The 15,638-nt window shown below is 43.7% G+C and overlaps 1 protein-coding gene across 1 annotated transcript in view; it reads right to left on the bottom strand.

The window, feature by feature from the left end:
* The window catches only part of ACOXL (acyl-CoA oxidase like), a 336,509-nt gene that overhangs the window by 293,563 nt on the left and 27,308 nt on the right, over nt 1–15,638 (bottom strand). Inside the window, exon 3 of the mRNA XM_047746939.1 lies at nt 8,091–8,174. Coding sequence (XP_047602895.1) covers nt 8,091–8,174 — 84 coding nt within the window. The remainder of the gene's footprint in view (nt 1–8,090; nt 8,175–15,638) is intronic.

Genomic DNA, 15,638 nt, shown 5'->3' with positions numbered 1-15,638 from the left:
AGACAGGGACACTGAGGTTCAGCGAAAGGGGTGACCTGCCGAAGGCTGCGCTCTGAGATGGTGAGCAGGGCTGGGGTCCAGAGCCAAGCTGCTTAATGCCTAATAGCACTTCATAAGGTTGCAGCGAGAATTCAGTGACAGTCAATGGCCAAGGACTCTGGTCTTTTATAAACCCTGGAAAAGTGTTGCTGGCAAGGAGGAAGTGGAGGAGGAGAAGGATGAGGAGGAAGATGAGAAGGAAGGGTAGGTGGAGAGGAGCCATTTAAAGGGAGTGGAGGACTGATGACAAAGACAGAAGAGTTCAAGTGTATAGACACTGGCTGTGTTTGCAGGCTTGCATGCGGTCCTCTGCCCCGGCCACCCAGTGCTGGCTTTTCTCTGGGGACCCCTCCTCTCCCTCAGTCAGTCCAGGTGATCTGTGGCTAATGTTGACCTCACCCTCAGCTCTAGAATGAGCCTAGGATCCAGGATGGGTCGATTTGCAATAACATCTATAATATCCTGGCCATGGAGGATGGATGGCATCAGCATAGACCCGTGCGTGGTCTGGGTGGGTCCAACCACAGCATCCTCTGGGACACATGGGTGAGCTAGTAGGCAAAAGATGCTCTCTCTTTCTCATTGCAGTGGAATCTGGAAGCATGCAGGCCTAGAGCTGCTGGCTGCTCTTGCCATAATGAAAGCTGGTATAGGAAACCAACACATGAGGTCAAGGTGGGGAGAAGGAGATAAGGCAGACACATGGGACAGACCAGGTCCCCACATCCACACCTGCGGCACTCTGGACTCTTCCGTTATAACAGCCAATAGGTACCCTTTTTCCCTGGGGTCATCACAGTTGAATGAGCTTGAGTAGACACAGTAACCCCAAGGAAGACCTTGTAGGAAGGGAAATGGCAGGAACGGAATCTCAAGATCTTCCACCCAAGACTGTCTCACCAGCCTCTGGCAAGAACTAGTCCCACACTCCACGTATGTGATCGGCCTGACCCTAACTATCTGAAAGGGCACTTTACCAACTTCAACAACTCTGACATCATGACAGACGAATTTCATTAATCACCTCTGACATATGAAGTGCTTTCATTTGGAGACTCATAAAGAATCCTCGGAATCCTCATGACCCTGCTGATCACATTGCTAATTCCAGCCTGGGAAGATACAGTCAATCCAAATAGTGGTTTTTTCCCCCCATAAATCATCTTGGAAATCAAGTTTTAAAAAAGCATTTTCCTAAAACTAAAACAGGTTGAATTCTCCACCCCCAAATCTCTCTAGCTGGTGGCTAATGCATTCTTTACAAATATATTCCTTTTCTAGATTTTAAATCCATTCCTTCTCATTAGAAAGGGGAGTGGGGAGAATATTTTATCCACATTTGGAAAACTCCCATTCACTAAATGTCATCAGTAGGAGCACTGGGCGGGTGAATGAAACTTGTTGGTTTGCAGAAACCACAGCAGTTAACAGACATGGTATCTCTGTGACCCCCCCCCCCCCAATCCACAGAGTCACTTAAAATGTGAGGATTTTCCCCCAAGTGCTGGGCAGTGTGTTGCCAAAGCCACATTCTCTGAAAGAGAATCTGACCCAATGGGGCTGACGCAGGGGGAGCACCTGAAGGTTCCAAGCAGATGACTGTCTGGCCTGATATAAGCTTTCAGCACATGCCTCCTGTGAGGAGGATGGACCCCAGCCCAGCCAGCAGGAAGAAGATGCCTCCTGAGCAACCACTGAGGTAAGCCAGTGAGCAGTGGTCAGACCGGGGTGGTACGAAGCAGGGGCATTCAAGGTAGATTCTGGAGACAGAGCTGATGGGCTGGATTTGGAAGAAGAAAGCAAGGGAGAACTCTAGGTGCCACCTGATTTTGGGCCTGAGCCTCCAGATGGATGAAGGCCCATTAATTGTTTAGTGGGATCTAGGTGGGGGGTTGATTGCTGGAGGAACCAGGGAGGGGGGGATGAATTCCCTAAGACAGGGAGGCAGAAACTGAACGAAGAAGGGCACTAACCCATCACAAGGGAGCAGGGCAAAGTGTCCTCCTCGGAGAGCACTGTGTCCATTGCTGCCTTCGCTGCCCAGTGGGCATCCTGGCCTCTAGTCCACCTTAGCAGACAGGACCCGGACTAGTCTATTTGTTCTGAGAAAAACCAAAGAATGCAGTGGCAAGAAATTAGACAAAGGGAAGGACACCACAAAATCTCTAAATCTATGTGCACCTTGCATTGTTTGTTTGGGAAAGCTCCTTCTCTCCTTTCTCACTCGTCTGGAAGATGGGAAGGACAGCTACCTCGTGTACATGAGGTCATGAGCACAACATGCCCAGTGACAGCTGGCAGTAGCCTCTGGAGGCCACAGTCAGAGCTACCTGGGGACTGGGAACTGCTGTCAGGACAGGCTGAAGAGGTTCAAGGATGGGGCCTCTTAACTTCCAAATGATGACTAGCAAGAAAGATGTCCCAACATGGCAGGGAAAGCTAAGGGGCTGGAGCTGGAACACAGGTCAATTTCACCTCAATCCACTGACTGAGCCACTACCTAGGAGACTGCCAGGAAAGGGTCTGGGCCACATCTTAGGGGGTACCATCCCAGCCACTTACCAAGCTCCTGCTACATGTCAGCTATAACATATAGCTTCTCATAGGCATCATCAATTTAAATCTGACCGCAGCCCATGAATGGACATTAGCAGCACCGTCTTCACAGAAGAGAAAACAAAGGTCACCCATTATGAGCTTAGATGTAAAAGGAATGTGCATGAACTTTGACTGTGAAGTCCTAGAGACAGGAAGTAAACCCACGTCATTCTGACTGTCTCCATGCCACCATGTACCAGGCAGGTCTGTCATGCATGCCAGGAAGTCTGCCATGGCTGTGATGGGCCAGGCCCTTCCTACACCATAGTCCAACTGTGGGCCCCCTGAAGAATCTTCAAGTGCATTCAGACTCTTTTCTCTTTTCATTCCAAGAGCAAATGGAACACACTGAAGCACTGCTGGTTTCTGAGACAAGGGTGGCCCCAGAAAGGATAGTGCTATGGACTGCATTGTGTTCCCCCCAAAATGCATACACTGAAGCCTTAACCCTCAGTGTGTTGGTGTTAAGATATGGGGTCTTTGGGAACTAATTAAATTTAAATGAGGTCATGTGTGGAACATTCACGATGGGATTAGTGCCCTTATAAGAGATACCAGAGAGTGTTCTCTCTTTCTGTCTGTCTCTCTCTGCCCAGTCCCAGTGTGGGGACACAGCAAGAAGGCAACCATCTACAGGAAGAGAGTCCTCACCAGGAATTCCATCAGCTGGACCTTGATCTCACCAGCCTCCAGAACTGTGAGAAAATGAATTTCTGTTATTTAAGCCACATGAACTATAGTATTTTATCATGGCAGCCCAAGCAAGCTAAGACAGATAATAGGGAGGTTCAGATAGAGAAAAAGAGGAACAGTCATGGGGAAGAAGAAAAGGAAGCATGTCACATTTCTTTGGGTCCTAGAGTCCTTCGAGAATGCATCAGCGTGTCTGGTAGAAGACCTCGGGCAGGTTCTCAAGCTAAAGCAGGGATTCAAAGCCCTTAGTAAAGGAAGTCTTTCCCTGGCACCTCTCACTTTCCCACCCCACCCCCCACCCCCAACCTCATCGTGAGTCATTCTCAGAGCCAGACCCTGGTCCTGCCACCACTTGGCTATGTTAGTCCAACTATGTTTGTCTAAAGGACTCAGGGACACCCAGAGCTTTTGAAGAACACAGATGTGGAGGGAGAGAGCAAAGGAGCCCAGGACTGCAGGGCACAGATGACTTAAACAAACTGCCAACGCTTCCTCATGTGCAGGAAGTAGGTAGAGGCTACCAGAACCCTGTGGGCTGGCAGTGAGGTCTGGGGATGCCCTGACCCACCCAGGGCTCACAGGAACTGGTCTAATCACACCACATCTCCTTCCACTGCCCACAGAAAGATAGACATGGCCCCTCTGGGCTGGACTCAGGAGGAGCATCCACACATTCCTCTAACTGTCTGGGCTATTCAAGCACAAGATAAACAAGTCCTCTGCAATGAATAATGTGTGGGAAAGCAAACAGCGTTCATGATAACTTGTGTTAAATTTTTTAATTTTTTTTTAATTGCAGTACAATGCATTTAACATAAAGTTTGCATTTTAGCCATTATTAAGTACAATTCAATGGTATGAATGAGATTCATACTGTTGTACAACCATCACCACTATCTATCTCCAAAACCTTTCATCACCCCTAAACAGAAACTCTGTGCCCTGCTGCCCCTCCCCATCCTCCTGCTCCTCCAGCCTCTCGCAACCCATCATCTGCTTTCTGTCTCTATGAATTTGCCTCTTCGGGAAATTTCATGTAAGTGGCATCATACAACATCTGTCCTGTTGTGTCTGGCTTATTTCACTTAGTGTCATGTTTTCAAAGTTCATCCATGTTGTAACATGTACCAAAACGTCATTCGTTTTGATAGCTGGATGACACTCCATCATATGTATATGTATTTTGTTTAACCATTCATCTGTTGACACACACTTGGTTTGTTTCCACCCTTTAGCTATTGTGAATAATGCTGCAATGAACAGTGGCACACAAGTATCTGTTTGAGTCCCTGTTTTCCATTTTGGGGGGAATATACCTAGGAATGGATTTCCTGAGTCATAGGGTAATTCTACGTTTAACCTTTCTAGTAAGACCTGTTTTGATTCTATGTATTCATTTAATTCTCTTGTATTGATACTATACAAGAGGATGACAGTCTTCAAAAGGTTTGCCCTTCAGTGGTGCTAAGAGACATAGAGCAATTAGACACATGAATAAATACAAAAGATCAAAGTAGGTACATACTTGTGACAGACAACTGAAAGATACAAAGACAGATGACAAGTGGATAGGATTTCAACTGCAGGCTTGAGGGAGGCCTGTGGAGAGGACACTTGGGCTGGGACTTGAAGAATGAGCAGGTGTCAGGCAGGTGAAGGAGGGAAAAAATCCATTCTATGGTGATGGCAAGAGTGACCCAAAGGTGGATGAGAAGAATGAAAGAAGGCCAGTATGTCAGGCCTCCTAGGGAGGAAGACAAAGTGAGACAGAAGGTATCTGGAGAAGTGAGAAGGGCCAAACCACACAAGAACACATGGGCCATGTAAAAAAATAGGAAGACTTCTCTAAAGCATAAAGAGAAGTTTAAAGCAGAAAAGTGATATGATCAGAGAAGCAATTTTAAAGACCTTACTTCTTTCCTTCTTTTTAAAAAAAGATTTATTTATTTGAGAGAGAGAGCATAGAGCAGGGGGAGAGGGAAAGGGAGAGAAAGAATCTCCAGCAGATCCCTACTGAGCACAGAGCCTGAGACAGGGCTCAATCCCATGACCCTGAGCTTGACAACCTGAACCAAAATCAAGAGTCAGCCCTGTGACTGAACTGCCCAGGCGCCCAAAGACCTATTTTGTCATATCTATTCATATTTTCTTCTAGGATACTCAGGAACAAAACTTTTTTGAGAGCTTTTATTTCAGACACAAATAATGAATCATGGAACACTACATCAAAAACTAATGATGTCCTCCTGTATGGTGACTAATATAACAAAATTCAAAAAAAAATCTTTTTATTTTGGAAAATTTCAACCAAAATACAAGAATATAATGAACTCAACACTGAACAGCTCATGATCCATTTTGCTTTTTCCCCCAATCCACTTCCCCATTCTATACCCCAAGTTTATCCTAGACATCCTGTCATTTCATCCCTAATACGTCCCATACACCCATAAAAGATAATGAGACTTTCTAAAAATGCAACCCTAAAACCATTGCCTACCTAAAAATAGAATAATTTTTAATATCACCAAATATTCAATATTTCCCACTGACACATAATTTTTCTTTAAAGTTTGTTTGAACCAGAATCTTAATAATGTCCAACCACGCATGTGGTTGAAATGTTTCTTAAGTCTGCTTTAAACCGCAAGCTTCTCCTCCCTTATTCATTCAAACATTCCCTGTGCAATTCTAGGCACTAGGGTCAGTGCAAGACCCTAAAGATGCTGAGGGGAGGGCTCCCCACCTAGAACGCTGGAACACCCTGCAGGGATTTCCGCATGGTCACAGCCCTCCACAGGCTTGCTGAAAAGAAAGAGGTAGAGAGCGATATGGAAAAAACACAAACTGAGGATCATGAGTCTAGACCAGGGACCTCTAGAACTTCTGAGAAGGGAATCTATTTGTTGCATCTCAGCTGAATTTCTTCCGTCTGGAAGCCACAACCAACCCAACTAGGAGGGAAGAGACCTTGCCTGGCTGAAATCACAGAGAAGCCAGTCTCCCCCAGAGGACCTACTGGTGGGTGCCTTTACCACCGATGAACTCACAGTCTTCTTTGTTTTTAACCCCTACCCATTTTTTTTTAAGATTTTATTTATTTATTTGACAGGCAGAGATCACAAGTAGGCAGAGGCAGGCAGAGAGAGAGAGGAGGAAGCAGGCTCCCTGCTGAGCAGAGAGCCCGATGCAGGGCTCGATCCCAGGACCCTGAGATCATGACCTGAGCCAAAGGCAGAGGCTTTAACCCACTGAGCCACCCAGGCGCCCCAACCCCTACCCATTTTTAAACGTCTACAAGGCAAAAACTAAAATAACTGCCATTTTGGACTCATCAACGATTGATGTGGCTTTTCTGTCTGATCAGTCTCTCTTTGTATTCTAGTTATTTCTCCCCTTTGGGGTATCAGGACTGAATGTTTGGATGCAGGGCCTTATTTTGAGGCACAGTGGTGTCCAGGGAGAGAAAGGAGAGCATATGCAGCCCCACAAAAATGGCCCTCCACTGGGGACTTAGGGTACCATGAGGAACCATGGCCATCACACCTGTTAAGGACTATTCTGTTCACCATTCTTGGTGAGCTGGGACACACAAAGCGAGCCCACAATGCCATGCCATTTTACACCCATATGAATAGCAAAAATGGAGAAGGCTAAGAAGTCCCAGTGCTGTTGCATATTCACACAAAGGAATATGAGAAAATGAATGAACTTCCATCCATGTATCATTCTCAAAATGGTGACACTGTAGAGAATAGATTAGTGGTGGCCAAAGAACAGGAACAGGGTGGGGACTGGGTGCAACTGTAAATGTGTAGCCCTATAAGTTTCTTTGCAGTGATGAAACAGTCCTCCATCTTGATTGTGATGGGGTTGCGTGGATCCATATATGGGACCAACTGCATAGAACTGCACACACACACACACACCAACTTCACAGAACTACACACACACACACACACACACACACATGCACACACACACTGGGGTGTATGTACAAGCTAGTGAAATCTGAAGAAGGCCTGTAGTCTAGTATTGTCCTAGAACAGTATGGTAGCAGTAGTGATTTCCTGCTTTTACATTGGTTTACAGCAGAGGGAAACTGGGAGAAGAGTTCATATAACTCTACGTACTATTCTTGTAACTTTCTGTGAGTATTATTATCTCAAAATTAAAACATTAAAAAAAACAAGTACGGAGCCTGTGGCATGCCACAATACAGACTGATCTTTTTTTTTTTTTTAAGATTTTATTTATTTACTTAGAGAGAGAGAGAGAGTGAGCAAGAGAGAGAGAAAGTGCACGAGCCAGGGGAGGGGCAGAAAAGCAGGCTCCCCACTGAGCAGGTTGCCCTATGTGGGATTCAGTCTCAGGACTCTGGGATCATGACCTGAGCTGAAGGCAGACGCTTAACCGCCTGAGTCATCCAGGCGCCCAACACAGACTGATCTTAGTGATCATAGTTAAGAGAAGAAAATAAATCATGAAGGACTATGAGGCTTTTTCTAAAATTAAAACAAATGAAAATAATTGTTTGACAGTGCAGTACAACTACACAAAAAGAAAAGCCAAGAACAAACAAGCACAAGGCTGAATATCATGGTTAAAGAGGAAGTCAGGGGCATGGGCTGTCAGGTGTACCATTTTACACACATCTATTCTAGTAAACAGACAGATACCTGTGGGGTTCTACTTTGTGCTCCTTGCCATTCAAAACTAAGTAGCAGCTCATGAAGGGCAGGGTCCCCGGAGCCTCTCACCTTTACTCCTGTGGCCATGTCTGCTATGGAGAGGACTTCTCCTATGACCAGGCTTCGACTGACAAAATTCTTTGTTTTCTCTGCCTGCAAACATGACAGACCCAATGTCAAGGTTTCCTTAGGGTTTTAAAATTAAGTTAACATTTTAATTTAATTTAACATCTTTATAACAAACGCAAGTAACTTTTATAATAAAGATTCACCACAATAAAAACCTTTTTGAGATTATAAATTCTCCCACGACCCTACTGAAATAAACGTTTTCATCCAGGCAATTTTAACATGGCCTTCCGGTCTCTGGCCACCTAAGAGGAGAATCAACTGCATCCCCACAGAGGGCAGGCTGTTGACAGACTCCCTCAGGTCTTGTGCTTCCTTAACCAAGTTTGTCCCTCGTGGGTCCCCGGAGCCTGACGCCCTCCACGCTTCTCCCTAGCAACGACGGTTCTGCCTAGCAACTGGGGTCTGTGATGTCTCCACTTGGGGTGGCCCAAAGCGCCCACCAACAGGGAACACCTGGCTCCGGTTCCCGCGACAACCTTGGTGGGAAGACAGAGGATCTGGAAGGTTTGGGATCATTGTGGACGCAGGAAAAGCAGTATTCTTCACTTTCCTTTCCAACCATAGATCATCTGGGGGCTTGGATATATTAAACACCATGAGGTCCCGGTCCCCCTTCACTGCCCTCCTCTCTGTCCCCGTATGCAACAGCCACAAATCCCAAAGCAACGTGAGCATATGCTTCACCAGCGAGAAATGAGGCTATTTTATTTGTAAAATTCAGAGGCAGGCGGCATTTCCTTAGAAGGTGGTGGGCCCTGGAGTGCACAGATTGCAATCATCCGCTGTTGGAATTAATGCTAGTCTTCCTTACTCTCCAGTCTCTTCTGAGCCCCACGCAACAAAGCTGGTGCTTGTTGCCCTTGTGTACATGCGTGTGTAAGTGTGTGGTTTGTGCACACGTGTGTGTGTGCACGCATGCGCAATTGTGTGGACCTGTGCCTGAAAACTATCCCACTTGGCATCAGGACAGTAACCATCGTTCCTAAGGTGACTCTCAGTTTCCACAATGACTTAAGCCCTTTCTCCCAAACGCGCTAGGTTTTCCCCTCTTGTAGGTTTTTACAATGTTTCTTTCAAGCATTATTAATTTTATCAAACAGCACACTGTCAAGATTTATGACTCTTATGGTGGCTCCAACCCAATGCATCTTGTATTGATTATTTCTTAAAATAACTTCAGCTTGAGCATGAACTATTGCATGGTTCCCGCTTCAGCTCACACTAGAGAGTTAGTTACCAGCAAATAATTTAAAAAAAAAAAAAAAACTGTAGTGGTTATTTGCAGACATTTTTAGAGAGCCCATGTATCCTTTATCCTGTCGATTCTCGCAACATCCATGAAAAGCGAAGCAAGAAAGGAAGTACAGACTCGGGAGTCTAGACTCGGGAGGTCAAAAGACTCGTCCAACCAGGATCACCAGTAAGTGGAAAAGCAAGGCCAGAAACGAGATCTTCAGATTCCTCATATGGACATCTTGCCCCCACCCCTCACTATGAAGCTTATAGAAGCCCCAGGACCCTGGGTGGCCCAGACTTTATTGCCAGTGCACCCCTATTTTGTACCACCGGCCTCATCCCCAGAGGGCACTTGACATCAACATACCCCAGCGCCCAAGAGAACTTCCTGAGAGTCATCCCATCCTACATCATTACAACAAACCCTTCATTACCTTAAACCACCTGCTCTGTTGTGGCCAAACCTAAACCATCAGGAGCAAGTAAATCCCTCAGAACCCCCAGCTGGTCACAGTTTTCTTCATATTTCATTCCCTCCATTTATATGGTTGATGCAAGAGCATGCCTTTGTCATTAATGCTGTCCAACTGTGGTCATTTTTACTCACCAGTTTGAAATAAATTTAATCACATTTGCTAAAGAATCAACCACAAACTTAGCTATCTCAGTGCATTATGAATTATTTATGATGATTATTTTCCTTCCCTAGTCTCTGCATGAGTCAGCAGTCTTTGCTATTAGATCTGATGGGCAATGCCAATATGAGTTTGCCGTTAATCCTCTGATGGTGATTTAAGCCTTCATTTGGAATGGTCTATTTTAAGAAGTCAAGCGAAAGTTCCAGAACTAAGACGAGGCTTAATTTGATGGACTGCTTTACTGGCATATATTTTTAATATCTTCTCCACACAAATTCTCTCTTTTTTTTCAATTTTTTCATTTCTGATTCATTAATTGTTCTTAATTAAAGAATGTCTAATACAAGTTTCCCTTCTCATTCAACTGACAACATAATGAATTGTCTGTACTGATAATGATCAATAAATAATCAACATGTGTTTCTTGGGGCACCTGGGTGGCTTTGTGGGTTAAAGCCTCTGCCTTTGGCTCAGGTCATGATCCCAGGATCCTGGGATTGAGCCCCACATGGGGCTCTCTGCTCAGCAGGGAGCCTGCTTCCCTTTCTCTCTCTCTGCCTGCCCCTCTGTCTACCTGTAATCTCTGTCAAATAAATAAATAAATAAAATCTTAAAAAATGTGTTTCTTGACATACATTTTTATAGTATTTCTACATATCCATAGCTGCCTCGTTTAGACTTGATATATTCAAACCAAACTCAATTCCCATGTCAGAATGTTAGTTTGCATTAATTCTAAATGATAATGATTCCATAAATGTACGGAGAATACACTCAAGCTTTATTTTATCCTAAATTGCGCCCCATGCTATTTACATTTCTGCATAATAGATCATCTCAAACAGAAGGAAGGTAGTTCTCCCTAAAATAGACCCCCTGTTTCATTAGAGAGCACTCCATGTATCAGACCTTTGCAATATTCTGTTACAAATCAAGTTCTACAAAAATGTGTGTTTTTTGTTTTATAAGCCCAGAGAGTCTCCACAAGTCATATATTCTTCAACTAAAATCATCTTTACTCAGCACCACTTGAGCCGTCTTTTCTCTGATATTAAAAGACCCTCACCACCCCCTTTGTAACCTATCTGCAGTCCCAGCCAAGGGTACTGGACGGAAAGAGTTTCCCGATCTTAGTTTTTTATTATCAGTTCCCAAACTGGCATATTTGCTTCTTCTACCTTCTGGTTTCAATTTTCTATTTTGGTTATGTTTTCTCAGTCTTATTGAATACATGTCCTTTGTTATAATGAATCCTGAATTATTTTAGAAAGAAAAGGGACAGAGTAAAATATATAAATAAAATAAGTAAATGGGCTTCAGGGACCAAGTCATCTCGGGCCAGCCTAACTAAGACTCTTGCCTACTGAGCTAACCAGTCCTTGATCCTCCCTTGAAAAGAGATCTCAAGTTGAGCCACTTAATACATCTCCCACCACCATCTTGTGCCTGTACTATTATAACAGTCTCCCTGCTGGCTTCCCTGCTTCTACTCTGCCCCAAATATCAGGCACTATGATCTTTTTTTTTATTATTATTAAGCTGAAACTTACATAGAGTGAAATGCACAGAGCTTGAGCACATGAGTTCTGATCAATTACCTACCTGTGTAAACATCACCCCAATTAAGATTATAGAACGTTCCTGTCTCCCCCTAGAAAGTGCCCTCGAGCCCCTTTTCAGAGTCCCCACCCCTACAGGCAACCTCTGTTCTTGTATTATTATCATCCATTAACTTCGCCTGTTCTTTAATTTACATAAACTGAATCACACAGAATGTAGGTTTTTGCATCTGCCTTCTTTCATGTAAATAAGGCATCTGTGTGGATTTGTGTGTCAGTAGTTCTTCCTCATGACTCAGTAGTTTTCCATCTATGAATATTCCACAGTTTGTCCAATCTCTTACTGAACATTTGTATTCTTTCCAGTCTGGGGTTATTAGGAGTAAAGCTGATACATACATTCATGTAAAAGTTTTTTTGTGGACATGTGTTCCCATTTCTCTCCAGTAAATTCCCCGGGGTGCAACTGCTGGGTTAAAGGGTAGGTTTGTGTTTAATATTGTAAGGAACCACCAAACAGTTTTTCAAGTGGCTATACCATCTTACACTGCTATCGACAACATGGGAGACTTCTGGTTTCTCTGCATCCTTATCAGTCCTATGCATCTTTTCCATTTTAGCTATTCTGGAGGAGTGTAATGTCATCACATTATGGTTTAAATATGCACCCGTCGGATGATTAAAGATCCTGAGCACATCTGTCTACGCTTATTAGCCAGTTACATACATCTATGAAGTGTCTGTTCAGGTCTTTTGCCCATTTTTTAGATTGGGTTGTTTGTCCTTTTATCTCTGAGCTCTAGGAATTCTTTATATATTCTGGGTACAAATCCTTCATATCTCAACACAGTTTTTTTCAGATAAATACATTGCCAATACTTGTTCCTAGTTTATGGATTGCCTTTTTATTCTTTTAATGATGTCTTTTGATGAAAAATAGTTTTTGATTTTGGTAAAGACCAATTTATCAGTTTTTTTCTTTCATATGTTTAGCATTTTGGGGGGGGTCCTCTCTAAAAAAACTCTGCCCATCCTAGAGTCAGAAGGTCATTCTCCTTTGTTCTTCTACAAACTTTGTAATTTTAGAACTTATGTTTATATACATAATACATCTCAAATTATTTTTGCATGTATTATTATGAGATAGGGATCAAGCTTAATTTTTTTTCTATATATTTATCTACTTGTTCCAGAACCATTCATTGAAAAGACTTTTTTCCCCACTGAGTTGCCTTGGCAACATTGTTAAAAAAATCAATTGATCATATATGTATGGGTTTATTTCAGGACTCTCCATAATGTCCCATTCATCTATTTGTCTGTCCTTATGCCAAACTTGAGTAGCTTTATAGTAAGTCTTGAAATCAAACAGTGAAAGTCCTCCAAATACATCCTTTTTCAGAACTGCTTTAACAATTCCAGGTCTTTTGCATTTCCATGTATGTTTTTTTGAATCAACTTGTAAATTTCGATCAAGGCATGATAATATTTTAAAAATAAGCATCATGCTGTGCTTCCCCTCTCCTTCTCCCACAACCCCACCCTTCCATAGTGAAAACTCTCCAATGATTCCAGTTAATTTTGCAAGAAAATCCAAACTTCTAACCATGGCCTCCACACCATCTTTTCTTACTCTCTGGTGTTTCCTTATTCTCTGCTGATCCTCTGCCGGGGCCACATAGTAGGACACCTGAACAGAGTGCTGGGAGAAGTCTGTAACAAAGATTAGATGTAGCTATTATACTTCTGGTCGCCCCAAGGGCCTTGAGCATTCCAGGAAAGTCCAATATCAGGAACAATGAAAGGTGACATTCCCATGGCTCTATCTAAGGATATTTTTCTCCCTTCACAACATCAGTGTAGTATTCTGACAGTTTGGGATATTCCAAATTCTTGCCTTAAATTTAATACCTCTTCTCTTGGGAGCTCATGCTTCCTACCAAATTCCTAGCTGCTTTGGAAATTTTTTTGATTACTAGCATAATCATATAATTTATCAGCATTGACAACATGTAATGATCAATGTATTATACTGATGAGCACCTTAATGCATGAGCTTACCTTTAGGTTAATGGAAAGTGCATTATTTTACACTAATTTTAACATAAAAGGGTTTTCTACATATAAGATCATGTTATCAGTGAAGAGAGATAGTTTTATTTCTTTTCCAATTTATCATGTTTGATTTTTTAAGTGTTTTCAGTCATTTTATTATTCACTATGTTTGATTTTTATTGGCAGCATCGACAACCATCTGATGTACCATAAATTTACTTGTTCATTATTTCATTGTCTGCCTCATCCAAAACTAATATATAAACTCCATAAAAACAGGTATGTTTGCCTACTTTATTCACTGCCTCTTGACCAATGCCTGGCTCATTGTAGGTGTTCGATAAATGGTTGTAAAATGAATGAATCGTCTCACCTGGCACATAGAAGGGACTTAGCAAATTATAGTAAGTAATAATTATGGTTATTTTTGACCTAATATTTCACTGTAAGAATAATAACTAAACCTCAAAATAAGTTTTCATTAAGCCAAATCGTTTACAGTGCAGTAAACGAAGAACACCAGGATTCCAGGTACCCCAAAGTCCATCCCTGAGTGGATCCCAACTCACTCCCTGGCATGCTCTTTCAAGTAATTCCTGCGGCCATCATAGATGATAAATCAGTTCAGTTGCCAATCTACACAGAGGGACTTCTGTAAACAGGCCACTCTGTCCTGTCATCTCTGCTCCAGTCCTCCACGGCATCCCTTGTGGCCAGAGCTGGCCTGGCCAGAGTGCTGGCCAAGTGGCCAGGGTCCAAGTCTGTAGAGCTGGAGCTGGGACAGGGACTCCTGCCAGAGGCAGCATATAAGACTGAGAGCCAGGGGTAGCCTGTCACAGCCCACTAGGAAAAGCCTGGGTTCCAGTACAAACAGAAGCCAGAGGGCCAAGGGCAGAGCCAAGGCTAGGGTGTTAGAGCCAAGAGCTCAAAGTAGGTTGGGAACCAGTACTGGGATGGGGCAGGGGAGGTTATAGTTGTGGTTATGGTCATGGTCTGCAGGACCAATCAGAGCTGGCACTGGTTTGTGTGGGCAGCAGAGCAGGCCTGGGTGAGATGAACTGGAGTAAAACGGGGCTAGTGGCAGAGGAGACATCCTCACCTTCTTGGCACATTCTCTACTGAGCTCATTCTACGCAACACACCCGTGGCTTCCATGTAGTTTCCCGGGAAAGGCTGTTCCTTTTTTTTTTAGAGTCTAATTAGGAATACAACCATTCTCCCCATTCCCAAATGCCTTCTTATTTATTTATTTATTTATTTATTTTTTATAAGTTTTGACTCCTCTAAAGATTTTATTTATTTATTTGTCAGAGAGAGCGAGGGAGAGAGAGTGAGCACAGGCAGACAGAATGGCAGGCAGAGGCAGAGGGAGAGGCAGGCTCCCTGACGAGCAAGGAGCCCGATGCGGGACTCGATCCCAGGACGCCGGGATCATGACCTGAGCCGAAGGCAGCTGCCCAACCAACTGAGCCACCCAGGCGTCCCTCTTATTTATTTATTTATCAGAGAAAAAGCGAGCACAAGCAGCGGGAGTAGCAGGCACAGGGAGGGGGAGAAGCAGACTCCCCACTGAGCAGGGGAGCCTGATACAGGATTCGATCCCAGGACCCTGGGATCATGACCTGAGCCAAAGGCAGATGCTTAACTGACTGAGCCACCCAGGCGCCCCTCCCAAATACCTTCTAAGGTGAGCTGACCTCAGAGTCTTATTCCATTTTAGATAAGAGTACCCACCTGGGGAATGCAAGCTGGTGCAACCACTCTGGAAAACAGCATGGAGGTTCCTCAAAATGTTGAAAATAGAACTACCCTATGACCCAGCAATTGCACTGCTGGGTATTTACCGTAAAGATACAAACGTAGTGATCCAAAGGGGCACGTGCACCCGAATGTTTATAGCAGCAATGTCTACAATAGCCAAACTATGGAAAGAACCTAGATGTCCATCAACAGAGAAATGGATAAAGAAGATGTGGTATATATACACAATGGAATAC

The sequence above is a fragment of the Lutra lutra genome, chromosome 9 (genome assembly GCF_902655055.1).
Source record: "Lutra lutra chromosome 9, mLutLut1.2, whole genome shotgun sequence".
NCBI classification, from domain to species: domain Eukaryota; kingdom Metazoa; phylum Chordata; class Mammalia; order Carnivora; family Mustelidae; genus Lutra; species Lutra lutra.
This window is presented reverse-complemented; position numbering and strand designations above follow the sequence as displayed.